Source organism: Mixophyes fleayi, chromosome 4 (assembly GCF_038048845.1).
Source record: "Mixophyes fleayi isolate aMixFle1 chromosome 4, aMixFle1.hap1, whole genome shotgun sequence".
Classification (NCBI taxonomy): domain Eukaryota; kingdom Metazoa; phylum Chordata; class Amphibia; order Anura; family Limnodynastidae; genus Mixophyes; species Mixophyes fleayi.
Window position 1 is genome coordinate 213,822,369 of NC_134405.1, and position 18,102 is coordinate 213,840,470.

At 39.7% G+C, this 18,102-nt stretch overlaps 1 protein-coding gene across 2 annotated transcripts in view; it reads right to left on the bottom strand.

The window, feature by feature from the left end:
* The window catches only part of SLC41A2 (solute carrier family 41 member 2), a 77,944-nt gene that overhangs the window by 21,685 nt on the left and 38,157 nt on the right, over window positions 1–18,102 (bottom strand). For both annotated transcript variants that reach the window (XR_012691355.1, XM_075209312.1), the window contains exons 7-10: window positions 17,086–17,233; window positions 8,811–8,890; window positions 3,616–3,747; window positions 1,352–1,500 (exon numbers count right to left, since the gene is read on the bottom strand). Coding sequence is in view for 1 of the 2 variants with exons in the window: in XM_075209312.1 (XP_075065413.1) it covers window positions 1,352–1,500; window positions 3,616–3,747; window positions 8,811–8,890; window positions 17,086–17,233 (509 nt within the window). In the remaining variant the exon portion in view is untranslated. The remainder of the gene's footprint in view (window positions 1–1,351; window positions 1,501–3,615; window positions 3,748–8,810; window positions 8,891–17,085; window positions 17,234–18,102) is intronic.

An 18,102-nucleotide genomic window follows, 5' to 3' on the forward strand; every position in this document is an offset into this window, starting at 1 on the left:
TTTACCAGTTATTAGGTTTATAGTCACATCATTCTAGGTCACTTGTCACCACTGTTAAATCCATGATATAATGTGTTGCTCCTAGTACTTGCAAAATGTAAAAAGGAGAAAATAAAATAAATAGATAACTAGCTGAAGAAAGACTTCTGTGTTTTCAAGTCACAATTCTGCAGAACTTGCATATGTAAATAGACAGCTAAACAAGTGCTGTCAAATTAATACACTGAGGTTGCTTTCCCTGGCAAACGAGAAATAAAATATTGAATAATAAACAAGATAAAAGGCCCAAGAACCCAGGTGCCGCTTATAAATAAAGAAAACAAGTCTCTAAAGGCCAATATAACTGGTGCAGTACTTGGCGTACCCAAGTGAAAAAGCACTGAGCTCTGTATCATTATAGTTATTCTTTTTCATTTAAGGCTTTCTTTTTTGGAGATGAAAACCATTAAAGTAGTGAATGAGTCTTGCTTCTGACACGACAAGGCTAACTGACTTCAATATCCCTTCCTGCTCAATGCTGCTCCTACTAAATTTGTTCTTTACTGGAATTCATAAAATCCAAATATATTTAGATGTAAGGTGTGAATATTTTTTGACAGCAGTACGATTGGACTTGTTTTCCGAGCACTTAGCATTTCTCACAGGGATGAGTATGTTTTTGCCACCTAGGGGAATAAGGTGTAAGTCAGATAACTCTATTTTACAGACAGTCTTTGTGCACTTTTCACTATATTGGTAAATAAGGTCCAAATCTGTTGTAACCCAATGCAACCGATTATAGCCTAACAGTGACACAGTGGTTAGCATTGCTGCCTCACAGCGTTGTATGCTGTCCCTGGTTTGTGTGAGTTTCCTCCCACAACCTAAACGCATACTGGTCAGTTATTTGGCTTCTGATAAAGAAGAAACAGTGGATTCGAAATCTTCCCTTAGCGTTCCTTTAGATTTGATGTGTATATGTAACAATAGGTTTATCTGGCTATTTCAAGTGAATAAATTAGCTTTGAGTCAACATTTCATACATATATTTTCCAAAGATAAGGCAGAATTTGATATTACTCGCTGGCTTATAATAGCTTCTGCTTGAGAGTTCAACCGCTATTCATTATAATTCCAATATATAAAATCCCTTTATGACTACCATGTGAGACATTTAGGCAACCAAGGATGTTGTTGCTAGCAATTAATTAAACAAATGGGAACACTCTGTTTTTCATTACCCAATTTGTATTACAACATGACAGACACACTGCCATTGATTGCAGAAATATGGCATACTGAACAGAAGGGGGGGGGGGGTGACACAGTACACAGCATTTTATAGTCAAAACATTGCAGGGATAGTTCTTACCTGTAGTAGAGCAGCCAATAAATAAACCACAACAAAGATAGGAGTCAGGGATGTGTGACCACTTTTCATTAAATAGATGGTGTATAAAAAAATTAAGTGTCCAGGGATGACAAGAGAGACAAGAACTTGAGCGGATTTCTTATTCACTCCTGTGAAAAAAAACAGATTGTGTTTATGGGTCTATGGGTCATGAAGTCATTAACTTAATGAAATCCTGCTCAATAATTTAGTTTTGGTGTTCACTTTCATCAATCATTAAGTAGTGATAAAACAGCATGTTTTGGACTGTTTAAATCAGTAATCGACAACCTTTGGCAATCCATCTGTTGTGGCTCAACTGTAAAGACTCCAAGTAGCTCAGTCAGTAACAGCTGCATTGCTGAAGATTGCTCATTCCACTGCAAGTCACACACACATACAAGATGACAAGTGATCAATTCAACCCCGTCACATATGACAACCTGGGGTGTTACAGGGCTCCACCTCCTCTACAACTTAGCTAGTGACCTAAACTCTTGAGATAGCCACACCAGCAGGACAACTCCAATTTCCCCCTCCTTTCCTGCAAATGCTCAAACTCCCCTCCCCCCTTTATTTTTACCCCTATAAAACTAATCAATCAGACCTAGACAGTAGCTTACCTAAGACTAGTGCTCATTAAAGTATGTAATGGTCACCCCTTCAGTCTTACCACTGCTATTCTATACCCTTCCTATAATTACATATTGCAAACTCAATAAATACTAAAATTAATAAATAAATAATAATAATAATAAATAATAATAATAATAACAATAATAATAAATAAATAATGAGAGAAAAAAATACCTGCCAGCTATACACAGTGGAGACAGCCATTTTGTGGCCTAATATTCATGAGAATACAGTACATTAATTCAAAAGAAACCAGTGACATCACAGAGACACTTCAAAGTCAAATATTCATAAGACATTGGTTCCCAGTGAATGTAATAGGTTGCTATTACATGAATATTGCTAAACTATTAACTGTTTTTGCAAATGAACATTAAAGTGGAACAAAAATGAGAACATAAAAAAGCACACATTATAAAAATCCATGTATGAGTGCTCTATTTCTAAATGTGGAAATGATAAATGGAGTGTTTTAAATAGACTTAAATCAGGTTTGCAATCTTATGAGTTTTTAGCTGCATCTTGCGGTTTCTTAACTACTCATATGCTCTTTTTGAAAGTTTGCTGGGTAAACAGGTAAAGGAGGTAACAAAAAAAGGAAGTATATTTAAAATCAATGACTTAGAATATGAGATGGTATCACCCAGAAATATGGCAGTATACACTGTGCAATGTCTAGGTAATTTTCTGTTCTGGTGTTCAAGAAACAAAACAACAATTCAGTTCACCATCCACTACATTATCTACTATATAAATGCCTAGTGGCGTGTGTGAAAAAAAAAAAACAAGCTGCAGCGCCACCTGCTGGGCAGAGTTATACACTGACCTATATATTTCTTGAAGGAGAAGTGACAGTTGGGAGTGGTTGGTGGTTGCCGGGGGTGACAGTGGGGAGTTTTTAACACCTTAAGTAGCTTGATGAAGATGAAGGATGAGGTGATGGAGAAGAATGATGAGGTGGTGACATGTGGACAAAACCACGTTAAAAAAGGGCACTTGCGTCAGGAAGTAACGCTCTTCCCCTGAGGAGGCCTGGGCTAGGCCCAAATGCATGACAAGAACCTTTTTAAAACCTTAAGTAGCTTGATTTGACTAGAATGCATGAGTATCATGCACGGGTTAACTTGTACCACAATATTTTCCTTGGTTTAGCTGCACTTAGCTTCAGTAGGTACATAATGAGATGCAGAAAGGGCTTTCTGTTCCTTACTGGTAGCAAGGAGGAACTCTGCAGTCTCTGAGCCCTGTGTTATTATACTCAGTCATTGTACATTAAAGCCAAGCATATAGGCAGCAGAAAGCTTGGGGTTCAGAAATGTACTACCAGTCAGAGTGCAGAGAGTCGCTGCCAGTAAAGGTAAGGGCTGCCATTTCTACATCTCAATGGTTCATGCTAAAAATAAAAATAGAAGAAATACAACAGCGCAACATGTGATATTTTATCTTAAATAATAATGTAATAATAATATATCACAGTATATCTCAATATTAACACACTTCTTCCATAACAAAAACAGGGAAAGTATAGCAGCACAAGACTAAATAATAAATGTAAAATACAAGACAAATATGTCAGATTTAATTATAAATAAAGAAGAAGCACAATATACCTGTTCCACAGAAGGTCCTACAAGGATGGAAACACCCTGTAGCCTCCTCTGGCAGCTCTCCAGGAATGTTGTGTAAATGCAAATAGGTAGAAATTCTGCTGGCCTGTATGGCTACTAAGTTTCCTCCAATACCTAAAGAAAACAAAAACATGTAAAACATAGGAAATTAGGGAATATATATAATTTGTACAGTAGTACGGACTGCAAGCAAACATGATATAACGGTGGGCATGGTATTTAGAGGCACATTTAGTATTTTAAAAGGTTTGTGGCTTTCCTTGTCACCAAAACCAAGGGTCCGTAGTGCTTGCAATGGCCAGTCCTACTCTGGGTAGTTGGTTTCAGTCATGACGGCAGTCAGCTTAAGAAACCGGTAGTGGTTCTATCTGCAATTTGTGCAGTGTCCCTATATAGCTGTCTTCTCCCCAGAAAAATATGCCAGCCGGGTGGCAAGAAAAAGTAGCCGGATGGGGGCAATTGTAATACTTTGCAAAAGAAAATGACAAATGTTGGAGGTTAATGCCCACACCTGCCAGGACTGGTCAGACTGGTGGTCAGTAGTATAACACACACTGCTGGCTGTAGTGGTCATATAGTGTCTGATCTAATAGGAGAAATAATAATTTATTCTGTTATAATAGGACTCTGTTGGGCTCCAAGAGCCGAGTGAAGTAAAAACAAACGGGTGGAGCACCCAGGACATAGGTGCTGGGGAGAGCAATGTATAACATACCTATTATTGGCTTGTGGCTGTTTACTGGGCATTCATGGCAATGCAATCAATGTGTAGTTTCTATTTATGCCAGACATATATGTAGAAGAATAGTAGCTTTGATATCCAGTTCTAAATCCAATATTATTATTTTGAACGCTTTCAGAAAAATATTTAATTACAGGGAAAATAAGGTTATTCAAATCACTTCAAACCATTATGTACACTTTTATTTATTACCAGTAAGTTCCTTTTAAAAACACTGGCATTGCAGAAAGAAAAATATAGATATAAAACCTAGAGATATTATGCACAAATTGCATTTCATTTACTACATGCATAGTCCTGGGTCGAGATAACAAACGTCAATTATGTCTGGATAAGTACTGTGTCTGGCCTGCGCTTTAAGTGCTTTAGTAGGGATGACCTATTAAAACCAGTGTGTGGTTATCTGAAGCTATCTGGAAAGGAGGATGATATTCTAGCATGAAGTACAATTACTATGACCATAGTAAGATTCTGCACTCAAAGACTGCAGTTTGTTTCAGACTATGCCTTTAAGGGCTGGTATACACACACTGCATGAATACCAACGTGTGTTTTAGCAATGCATTTTTACATCTTCCAGGAGCTTTTCATGCAGTGCTTTTACCTTTACAACCTTTTGTACAGGTATTGTGAGTTACCCCCATGAAAAACAGGTTGTGCCACGTTTTACAACGCAATACATGCATCCTATTTTGAACATGCTTTTATCTTCTTTTTAAGAGTGCCCTAAAGGGATACTAGTATGTTTCACTCTTCTACTGTCTTCAGTAGGAATTAAATAATACGGATTTACTCATTACTGCCAATATCTGTGGGATAATATGAAAGAACAAAGTGGGCTTCAAATTATATTTTAAACACCTTTCTTTTAATCCACAATGCAAGGCATCCATCTATGGATGTACAGATAGCAAATACACTCCTTTTGATGCTAAAAACAAGAGCTTTATTAGTTGCTGTCATCCTAAGCTTTTTATCCTCTCTCATATAGGTCATCGGCCAATGCTGGGTCTAGATCACGAAGTAGCCTAAATAAATAGGCTGGCAGCCTGCCATAGAGCCTAGTTTAGCATATTTCCAAACAGAACGCAAAATGAAGCAATCTCTCAGCACAGCTAGTGACTGCAGACACAGGAATTAGTTGTGCTCTCTGTTAAATCGCTGCTTTAAATGCAGTATTTTGCATCTAGAATGGGTGCAAAAAACACTTTATGTTACTAATATATGTAGAACCAACGTCTGCCCAACTACCTTAAGTTAGATTGCCCAGATAGCACCACCTAAATCCTAAACATTGGTGCACATTACAAAAAGAGCTATCCTCATTTTACTTTGAGTAGCTGAAGTAGTTGTACAATTAACTAAAAGTGTAGTGCAATAATGAGACACTTCTAAATTATTAAGTAACTATAATGAAATTCACCAGTTGTAGAGGGTGATAATCTTCCAGGCTCTGGGCATAGTCAAACTTGAAACTTGAATAATGTCAAAATCAGAAACTATTGTGTACATATGTCTGTAGAAGCCAAGTCTCATTTTTGTTCTCATTTGAGAAGCAGGAAATTAATTTAAAAAAATAAAAATACAAATCTCTTTAAATCATAAATAACATTTGTACAGGGCTCTGACTGTATGCAGCTAGCTTCTCAGCAATACTTGACACCTGTCAATCTAGGGATGTTTCTTTTGCCAAGCCCTAGAACCTTGTTTCTGCATGATTATCAATGCCAGATTTAGGCAAGAGATGTCATTGGAAAAGTGAAATCAGATTATATCTGGAGTTGTTAGAGACTTTGCATTTCAAGCCATAAGCAGTGTCTTGTACCAGGAATCAGTGAAGAGGTTGGTTGAAAGTCAAACATTTCAATATGGCAGCAGGACATAAAGGACCAGAAGAGATGCAAATCTCTTGTAATGCTTCAGTTGCCCTGACATTTAGTTCACATATCAGAGATTTACTTTCAAATATTTACTTGGCGATCAAATGTGGGTGACCTGAGCATTGATCCAGACAAATACTACAGATTAGCAGAACATTATGCAATATTTCCCGGCAAAGCTTATGTTCCCGGATAGCTAATAGGCTGTAAAAAAAAAAAAAACCTGTACATTGTAAATGCTCACCACTTAATGGGCATGTGTCAGACCTACTAACTCTTCCTGAATTGCCGTTAATATAATATATAGTTGAGCTACATAAGTTTTTTTAAATAATTGGCAGCTCTCTTGCCCCTGTGCTGTGTTGTGGACTGCCTCATGTCATTTGACAAGGTTCAATAGAATGGTTACAGTCCTAACAACAGTGTAATTGCTGGCCATGTTTACCAGCAACACATGGAAATGTTGCTTAATAACCACCTCCTAAATTCAAAGCAGTCTGCAGCGTTTACTCTCACATTTGAGCAAACAGAAGTCTGCAGGCATATTACCTAATAAAACTCAATGAAGAACTGATGCTCATTTTCCTCTTGCATGCCTCCCTAGCCAATTAATGTAAATAGAGGATTGAACATGGACTCAGAACGCTAGGTACATGAGGAGAAGAGGAGCGGGGTCAGCCCAGGCGTGCAGTTCAATAATAAAGGACGGTCTGTTGCATTAGCTTGAGTCTGAGACAAGTCTAAAACCTTGGCCCTGCTGTACTCACTGTAACGATACTGTAGGTGAAGAACGTGGTTCTTAAGTCCTGAAGCGACACCCTGTAAATCTCACTGACCCAGGCACAGTTGTCAGACCCACAATATGATAATATCCCAAACCAGTATAATGCACACACAGTGAAAACATGGCATGCACGAATTTAGCACATAGGGAATCCAGAGGGAATCTATAAAAAGTGCCAGACATCTCAGAATCAAATAAATCATTGATTTAGCAACTGTAGAACATAAAAAGTGGAAAATCTATTAAATAGCGGATTAATAAATCTCCTTAAAAGAATGCCAAAAATTAACTACCTGGTTTCAGACACTCAACTGCAAACCAGTGAGTTAATTGAAGAAAAAGTCATTCATTTCAATGGACATTAATTTGAATACAGTTTCAAGTGTGCCCCACATGCAGAAACCCAGCTGTAATAAATTTACTTTAAAAATTAATGGAAATGTGCAACTAAAATCTATATTAAAACAAACAAAACAATAGGCGGTGTACTCCATCCCCATGACTAAAATTCATCAACACAGCCTGGGCTGTTTCCACTAAAACAGTGATATCGAGGGTCACACGACTAGAGTGGAAACCAGTTGCTATATAAGCTAGGTCAGTTCTTACCATTTACAGGGGGGGAACCTTGCGGAGTGTGGTCCCCGACAAAGTGAGAACATACCCGGCCAGTTCAGAGCAGGGCTGCAGGCTGCAGTCTACAGCAAGGGGGCACCGCATTGAAATGGACAGCAATTAAAATGAAAGGCAAAAGCTGTAGGGGTTTTAAGAATAACAGAATACATTTAATGCACTGATGTGCAGAGAACACACCAAAAATAAATGGGTGGCTTTATAAAAGGGTTGGTATAAAGAGGGACCCTTATATTTGGAAAAATAACCAATGTCTTTATACTAAACTACATCTATCCAGCAAAATGTCTGTTTCATCATTTACAGAAATAAGGGATTTCAAGCAATTCCTTCAAATGGTGCATTCTCTCCATCTTGCATCACTTACAGAGCAAGTCAATCACACAAGCTCTAATTTAAGGGGACTGTCCTGCACTACCTTGTTGGGACATAATTCCCACTTAGCGCATGTATACCGGCACAGCATTGAAGAGTTGTCTTCCGGAAGGGTAGGGTGACCAAATCTTTTTCTTGTGCGTATGCCGCCTTCATTAAAAAAAATGTTGAGTGGTATGCATATGGCAGAAGGAGGGGGGGGGGGGGGCGGTATGAATAAAAGCAGTAATCCTGTGCACACAGGTCCTCTAATTATTTCATATGTCCCTGGCTTCCAAACTAAAGTATGATGTCCTTGGATTCAGTAAGCAATATTGTGAATTGCAAATGGAATCAAAAAGGACTCCGGTTAACAAATCTGCAGTAAAATGTGAAATATTAAAATATTGTCAATTTCCTGCATATAAAATCCAGTTAACCAGTATGGAAACAAAATAATTTGCAGTCTTTGGTTATTATTATTATTTTTCTTTAGCTCCGTACAAGTAAATAATCAGTGCAGGGCGGCAAGGAGCGCATGGTTATGAAAATTCCCTCATCAGCTGTAACATAAATGTTATCTTTATGCATGTGGGTGGGAGGCTTGTAATTTAGGTGTGTGTGTGTGTGTTTTGGAAGGCACATATTACAGGTACTTAAATAAAAACACATACGTGACAAGTGGGAACCACATCATATACAGAACACCACATTATTAGTAACTATACTGGTATAATGACTGAAAACTTTATTAGCAATAAAGAACACAAAGTTTCATGCTTACCGTTTATTACTGGTGTGTACACAACAATCCCAGCCAAATTCGGGTCAGATACAGTTGTGTCTAGTATAAGGCCACCAACGCTGAAAAATAAGTTGTATTCATTTAATGAAGCAGAATGCCTAGGTACCTAATCTTTTATTTAACATCCTGATTTAATTGAAAAATGCTAGGAATTCAGATAACATGGCTTCTCTTTTGGGAGTTCGAGATTTTGTGACTTGCAATGCAACCAGATGCAAGACGCATGGATGTGCGAGTGGCTGCAGGCCTCTACTTAATTAACAGCAGAATAAAGCCTAGATAAGATGACAAGGAAGGGGAAAACGTTTCTTGCGGCTACTATCATATAATTTAGCATCATAGCAAAATAAGATGGCTGGTCTGTTGTGAAACAAGAAGTGCAACACAAATTTGGGGCAAGGGTAGGGGGTAGAAAGAGTCAAAATGCATCAAGAGAAAAATAGTTAAAGATAAATAGGCTCTTGTTAAATATACCACATTATTAACAGACTTGTGTGGTTTATTTCTGCAGTGAAAACTTAATAGGTTAAATATAGGTAAAATCCAGAACACAGCGGGGATAGAAAGCACAGGGTTCAGCGTTACCGCAACTAGCCACTGCAGGATTGTTATAAAGTGTTATACAGTACTTATTTTCCCCTTCACTGAAAAACCACAGAAGACTCATTCCACTGCTTTATCAAGATGGTTGAATAGCCACTGTGATGGGTATAAAAATATTTTAACCTCTTCAGGAATACTGGCACATAAGTGTAAGTTTACTTTTATTTAAAAACTAGCAGATTCACCCGGCGTTGTGCGGGTGAGATGTGCAATGTGCAGCAGTTTTTATATATTATCAAATTATTTGGTAAATATAGACCAAAAATGGCATTTAAAAAATAAGATTTGTTGCTTTGTCGCGCTGTCGTTATATTGTGTTGTCACAATGTTTCCTTCCAGCAGTACAACCAAGAAAAAAAAAAAAAGGTAAAACTTTTTGAAATTCTATTAAGAACGAGATTATTCAATATAATAATTATTGAAATCTATTTACAGACAACGCATTTACAACTTCTGTGCATTTGATTGGGACACATTCACAAATATTCAACAGTTTGCAACAGTAAAGCATATGAAGGTGTATTATTTCAACATAATATAATTAAAATTTTGCACAATAAAAAACAGGTATGTACTCTAGATACGTTTAAGAATTGTGATCGTATTCACGTAATGGTTTTTTGTATTGTGTCTATTCAATTCAAAGTAAATAGTAAGTGTCCACATTTGTGGACATTTGGTGCTCGTGGGTATTTTTCTGTCAGTGTATATTCTTGTGACAAAACGAGTGTGATATGTGAATTATAGCAAATACTTTTTATAGCCTTCTTTTGTTTCCCCAGCTCACCAGACTATAACTGCATTGTCCAATAACATGTGGCTAAGGGGACATTGTAGTTCAGTGTACATATGTATATTGTTTATTGTATATTGATAACTTGAAGTAAGGTTGCTATTCATTGTATTTAAAGTAAAGCCAGGGGGATTATGGGTAGGGATCAGGTTGCCATGTGCCTGAGTAGGAAAACTAATTAGTGTCCATTGTTCTCACCAGGCTAGTCAAGACAGGCCATCTAACAGGGGAGGTTCTCTGAAAGGACAGCTCATCTTCACTCCCCTGTCCAACCCCCCCCCCCCCCTTTAGTCCAGCACTGACCAATGGTTAAGTAGAATAGACGCAGGGGTTTGCCCAGGGAGGGGAAAGACTGTGGAAATTAGACCTGTGATATATAAGGAACAACTCCAGGGGGGAGGGGTGGTCATGCTTGGATTTCATTCAGGAAGGTGCAAAATGGAGTTTTGAATTGTCGTTTTCTAACTCGAGTATATATATGCAGCTGAGAGGGATCCATGGGTCATGAAGTCTGGACAGCAGGTGACAATATCTCCTTAAGTTATTGGGGTAAGGGACAGATGATGTGGTAAATCTGCCTGGCATTTATTTACTGTGTGTACATAATATTCTAGTGTTGTTTGTATGACAATAAATATACTGTTGTATTTTTATAACTGCATTTTGCCTGAGTGACCATACGAATCCTAGAAGGTACTGGGTAGCACTGGGCCAGATAAACCCGGTATCTTCACATTTTGGTGGCAAGCAGTGGGGTCACTCAGTCCCAGGTCCTATCTGGGTAGAGCTGCAGGGGAACTGTATCGTGATACATTCCAGGGCTCTGCAAAGCAGTTAGCACTAGAAACCAGTTACCACATTATCCTGAACTTACTCCTAAAGGCTTTATGGTAGAAAGTGTCATGAAAAGCGTTGTGGGCTTTAGGCGAGGGAAGATGCCGTCTAAGTGCCGATTTGATAAGGGGAAGCGCACCCCGCCAGAGGAGAGCAGAAGATGGAACCGTGTCTCAAAGAGAGGAAATCACAGTGAGGTGATCCCTGGAAGTAAAATGGGTGTGAGCTCTAGGAACAAGAGAGCAGGTCACAGCCCAGTGTTGCAAAAGTTCCCAAAGGAAGGGATGAAGCAGTCCAGTACACCCAGGAGAAAGGCGTACTGGGATGAAGGACTGTGGCAGTGTCTGCAGGATGGGGATATGGATGTGTTGCACCACCCCACCACAATGCAGCACATTTTGGATTATTGGGATGAGGAGTGCCCAAAGATTATTATGTGGGAAGGAGCCAGTCTACAGGAGAAATTGGAGAACCTGTTGGATGTGTTCCTAATGTTGAAAGAGGAGGCAAGTGCCTGTAATTTTCGGGATGAACCAGCATGGGATGATTTTACACATGAAGTTATTTGTATTATGCAGAATCTGGCCAAGGGAGAATCCAGATACAACAATAATCAGCAATACAAACAAGACGTAAAGGGACTATTACAGCACAGGGACATGCCTGATGAATCCCCTGCAAATGTATTAATAGAATCTGTCCCATTAGCAGATTCTACAGATCCACTAGAGACAATGAGTATGGAGGAGCTGATAGTGGAATGCCAGATCCGGGGTGTACCTTACCTGTACTGCACACACATGGATATCCTGAAACGTTTGTTAAAAGATCAGGAGAATCCCATCAATGCCTTTAGTGTTTATAGAAAATGGATGCTCACTTTAGGTCCCCACATACCTCTCTGGGAACAAATGCAATGTCTGCAACAGAGTTTTGAAGAAGCAGAGGATGAGGTATGGCGGCAAGGATTTACAGACACTGAAATGTGGCAGGATCAGTGTTATCGAGTGAATACTGAAAAATGCCAATTGGAATATCTTTTGTCACACTCTAAAAAGATGGCTGCTCAGTCTGTTAATCAGGGGGAGGTCCATCCCAGTGGATTAAATACAGTTGCCCAAGCTACTATCTTGGGGGAGACTGTAGAAGAACTGCTTGGTGAGGATGTTGTACCTCCGACTACTCAGAAAGGATTAGGAGAAATTCTCCCATTTGGTGACTTGGATCGAAAAGAGCTACCAAGTAAGTACCATGTAGCAGCATCTTCTGATAATTTGCCAGTGTTATTGGAACCTGAGACTGTGTCTGAGTTAGAACAGAATTACAGAAAAGATCAGTTATCCATCCCTGTTGTGCCTGAAAAGAATTTGTTTAATGAAGTAACGCAGGATACCGCATGTGTGCTCTCCGGGGCAAGTGATGTACAGCTGTACCCAATTGTGACAGAAGAGAATCATAAACTTGCACAACATATGATCTCAGCAGAAATCATGTTTACAGACTGTAGGACAGAATTAATGGGAGAGGATAAAGGAATTGTCATGTCAGAGGCCACTACCATGGGGCCCTGGGAAAATTACACTTATGCCTTCCCCTATGCAGAACTGGCAGATGAGGAGATGTTGACTGAGTGGGTGTCTGAGAGGGCACCAGTACAGCAAGATTCACCAGCCCCACCAGCTTTGATGCATCGCACTCCAGTTCCAAATCTGGGAATCCAGGACCCAATACCAGAGGCCTGCACTGGACCATCCACTTTGTTTTGCTGCCAGGAGGACAAGTCTGTGTCCAATGAGGATTCACACTACCCCGATGCGCCAGAGGAGAGGGAAGTAGTGCAACAGTTGGATGTGGTAGCAGGGGAGGGGAGATGCACACCAACATACTTACAGGGGCACCCACATGTGGTTTGGGAGGGGGACAGAGGATTCCCCATAAGCAAAGAATTAATGGAGCCCCCACGCTTGCCTGCCACTGGGCAGTTGTCTCTTGAGTGTTTGGGGGAGGGGGGATTGGATCTTTGCCAGAAACAAACGGACAAGGTGCCAGAAAGTTTTCCTGCCACTTGGCAGTTTTCCCTCGGATATGTGGGGGAGGGGAGCATGGCCTCCAGAAACAAAGGACAGGCCAAGGGACTATTTTCAGTTGGGCAATTAAGGGTGGACAAGGCACCCAAGGGATGGTGGACTACAACTCTCCTACCATGGATGTGTGCACAGGAGTGGCCCAGTTTTATTGTTGACTCATCTTATGACACAGGACAGCATAAACCCCCACTCCAGCTGGGTGGGAAGATATGCCTGCAGCCATGGGACCCTGGTGGGAGAAAGATGAACTGTTTACTGCTATCTACCTTACCATCAGACCCAGGAGAAACCACAGCAGGCCAGAAACTTTGGACTTGTAAGAAATGATTACTTGGGGCTAGGGAGCCACTGGGAAACAAGGGCTAAAAAAAAGTAGGGGAGGAATGTGACAAAACGAGTGTGATATGTGAATTATAGCAAATACTTTTTATAGCCTTCTTTTGTTTCCCCAGCTCACCAGACTATAACTGCATTGTCCAATAACATGTGGCTAAGGGGACATTGTAGTTCAGTGTACATATGTATATTGTTTATTGTATATTGATAACTTGAAGTAAGGTTGCTATTCATTGTATTTAAAGTAAAGCCAGGGGGATTATGGGTAGGGATCAGGTTGCCATGTGCCTGAGTAGGAAAACTAATTAGTGTCCATTGTTCTCACCAGGCTAGTCAAGACAGGCCATCTAACAGGGGAGGTTCTCTGAAAGGACAGCTCATCTTCACTCCCCTGTCCAACCCCCCCCCCCCTTTAGTCCAGCACTGACCAATGGTTAAGTAGAATAGACGCAGGGGTTTGCCCAGGGAGGGGAAAGACTGTGGAAATTAGACCTGTGATATATAAGGAACAACTCCAGGGGGGAGGGGTGGTCATGCTTGGATTTCATTCAGGAAGGTGCAAAATGGAGTTTTGAATTGTCGTTTTCTAACTCGAGTATATATATGCAGCTGAGAGGGATCCATGGGTCATGAAGTCTGGACAGCAGGTGACAATATCTCCTTAAGTTATTGGGGTAAGGGACAGATGATGTGGTAAATCTGCCTGGCATTTATTTACTGTGTGTACATAATATTCTAGTGTTGTTTGTATGACAATAAATATACTGTTGTATTTTTATAACTGCATTTTGCCTGAGTGACCATACGAATCCTAGAAGGTACTGGGTAGCACTGGGCCAGATAAACCCGGTATCTTCACAATTCTATATGGATTTTTTTGTACCGGTGCGTCTGGCTACTGGTGCCTATGGATGACATTTCTCTTGCTCTGTAGCGCGAGTCTGCTCTTCTCCCAGATTATTGCTAGGAATGGACAACGGAAGTCCACCAAATGATGGCTGGGCTTCCGCCATTATGCTCTGCCAGGCCTCTACTGCAAATGTCTTCAGTTCCTGCTTGTTCTCGGGGCATTTTCCCTTCAGTTTTGTCTTCATCAAGTGAAATGCATGCTCAATCGGATTCAGGTCAGGTGATTGACTTGGCCATTGCATAACATTCCACTTGTTAGCCTTAAAAAACTCTTTGGTTGCTTTTGCAGTATGCTTTGGGTCATTGTCCATCTGCACTTTGAAGCGCCGTCCAATGAGTTCTGAAGCATTTGACTGAATATGAGCAGATAATATTGATCGAAACACTTCAGAATTCATCCTGCTGCTTTTGTCAGCAGTCACATCATCAATAAATACAAGGGAACCGGTTCCATTGGCAGCCATACATGCCCACGCCATGACACTACCACCACGCTTCACTGATGAGGTGGTATGTTTTGGATCATGAGCAGTTCCTTTCCTTCTCCATACTCTTCTCTTCCCAGCACTATGGTACAAGTTGATCTTTATCTCATCTGTCAATAGGATGTTGTTCCAGAACTGAAATGGCTTATTTAGATGTTGTTTGCCAAACTCTAATCTGGTCTTCCTGTTTTTGTGGCTAACAAATGGTTTACATCTTGTGGTGAACCCTCTATATTCACTAAGCTGCGGGTTTGAAAAAGTGGGGATGTTGCCTATAGCAACCAATCAGATTCTAGCTGCCATTTAGTACATTCTACAAAATGACAGCTAGAATCCGATTGGTTGCTATAGGCAACAGCCCCACTTTTTCAAACCCGCAGCTTAGTAAATCTTGCCCTAAGTCTGCTCTTGATTGTTGACTTTGACACATATACACCTACCTCCTGAGAGTGTTCTTGATTTGGCCAACTGTTGTGAAGGGGTTTTTCTTCACCAGGGAAAAAATTCTTCTGTCATCCACCACAGTTGTGTTTTGTGGTCTTCCGGGTCTTTTGGTGTTGCCGAGCACTCCGGTGTGTTCTTTCTTTTTAAGAATGTTCCAAACAGTTGATTTGGTCACACCTAATGTTTTTGCTATCTCTCCGATGGGTTTGTTTTTGATTTTTCAGCCTTATGATGGCTTGCTTCAATGATAGTGACAGCTCTTTGTATCTCATATTGAGAGTCGACAGCAACAGATTCTAAATGTAAATGTCACACCTAGGGGTAAATGCATCATCCTCCGATTTTTTCCATTTGCCAGAAATCAGCGACTTTGCATTGAAAATTTAAAGCGGCGATGGCTTGTAAAGGCAAACTCGCTGCTTTAAATTTTACCTGCAAAGTCGCCGATTTCCGGCGAATTGAAAAAAATCTGAGGATGATACATTTACCCCCCACAACTCCAGACCTTTTACCTGCTTAATGGATGATGAAATAATGAGGGAATAGCCCACACATGTCCATGAAATAGCTTTTGAGTCGATTGTCCCATTACTTTTGGTCCCTTAAAAAGTGGGAGGCACATATAGAAACCGTTGTACTTCCTACACCGTTCACCTGATTTGGATGTAAATACCCTCAAATTAAAGCTGACAGTCTGCAGTTAAAGTACATCTTGTTAGTTTCATTTCAAATCCATTGTGGTGGTGTATAGAGCCCAAAATATGAGAATTGTGTCGATGTCCCAATATTTATGGACTTGACTGTATGTATTTGAATACAATGTCATTACAGTCCCTGTTGGTGTAACAGTCAAGCATCTGTATATTTTTGTCCATATAGTGTAAATTAAGTGTACAATAGCACATGCTAGGATTTGTAAAGCTTTGTCACTTAATTACTCTACTGGAAGAACATAACAAATGGTACAGAAAGGGTTTTTGTACATTCTGTGACAGTGCTTGCTACGATCAGCAGATAGTCTATTTGAAGCTCTACCGCTGCTGTTCTCATCTATTTTTAAATAGACTTTATTCTATATACGCATGTTAAAAATTCCCATAAGGACCTTTGTCTGCTCCACTTATAGTAGTGGAGGAAGATGTGCTTTTACTTTCTTACCAGTGACATGACTACAGGAGAGAAGGGTGGGAAGGAGAGGAAAGGAGAAGGGACCAAGGAAGGCCATGGATGTCTGCCTGCCGTTTGTAAAGGTACTCTCTGTCTCCAAACAGATAAATCATCCATAGATAGAATATAAAATGACGAATACAGACAGAAGAAATAGGACATGTGTAGTATCAGGATAGCATTTTTTTCCCACTGAGAGAATCAATGTTTTGACATATTTTAATTAATGTTTCATTATATTCCTACATATTTTCCATCTTGATGTAATTGCATCCTTGAAATCAAGGCAATCTCCTGGGCCTAGTTGAGTTTTACCTGTCTACATTTTGTTGTTCTATTGCACATAAACATGTCTTCAGTTAAAAGATGTGAATAAAACTGTATTCTTGCCAATAGCAACCAGATTATATCGGTCATTGGAGTAGTGCAGTTTGAGAAATTAAAGGAAATGTCTGGTTGCTATGGGCAACATCAGCAATAAAGTACACTAGTTTTAAGAAATGTCCTATATTATTTTGTTCTTCCCTACAACTGATTATATCACCAATAATAACATACACACAGGTATACAAAGAAATGAGCAGAAACCCTCCTACCTGCTAATAAGCATCGCAGTAATGACTGGCTCCCAGCCAGAGTGCAGAACAATCCTTGTTGCTGGATGTTTTGAAGCCACTACAATCCATATTGGAGTTAGTGCCAGGAAGAAAGAACCAACCAAAGGTGAAACAAAGGAGTATGAATCTAGAAAAGAGAAATATAATAAGTGAGATTTTTGCATCCAAAAGGCCACAAGCTAAATCCAGGATTTGGAGCTCAGGGCACTTCTATTGAGCTCTAGCGAAGAGGAATGGAGTGACTGAGACTTCTAACATGCTACAGCTTACAGTGGGAGGTCTTGGGGATAGAGTCATGTTTATTACATGGGGAAAGGGGAATATGAGAGAAAGTGGAGGGTTGTCCAAAGTTACATTGACATCTATGACAGTAGAAAAGCAAAGATCAGATGAAACAGGTACCAGAAAATGAATGGTTCTAAATACAATAGGTTATATGTAACTTTGTTCTATATCATGCAGATGAATAGCAAAATGAACACGGATGCGTTTTGTCCATTGTATACAGGGTTTTTTTCCAATCTATAAAGTAATAGTGTTTACAATGCATACTTTAGGCCCTTATCACAATTAAAAACTTCTGTGAAACCATCTCAAAAAAAGTAATAAAATAAAACCAGACCAGAAGACAGGAGCATTCGCTGGCAGTGGAAGTTTTCATTTGCAAATAAATGGTAATTGTGTCTCACACATGTACCTTCCTCAGCAGGAAAATCCTGACATATGTATGTAATTAAATAAAAGTCATTAGTACATCTCAGAGTAGAGCAGTGTTTTGGCCGTTATTAGCAGTGAACTTACACATGATCAATATGTGAACTGCTAGGGGAGTGAGAATAGGTTTCCGCAGTGCGAGCTTCGCACAGATGATTATGATGCACTATTAATGTTTTGCATTGTCTGTGTCTAATCAATAATAATGCTAAGTTAAAGTTATGTAGTGTCCAGAGACTTCAGGCTCTGATCCATAATTAAACTTGGATGGCAGGTTCCATG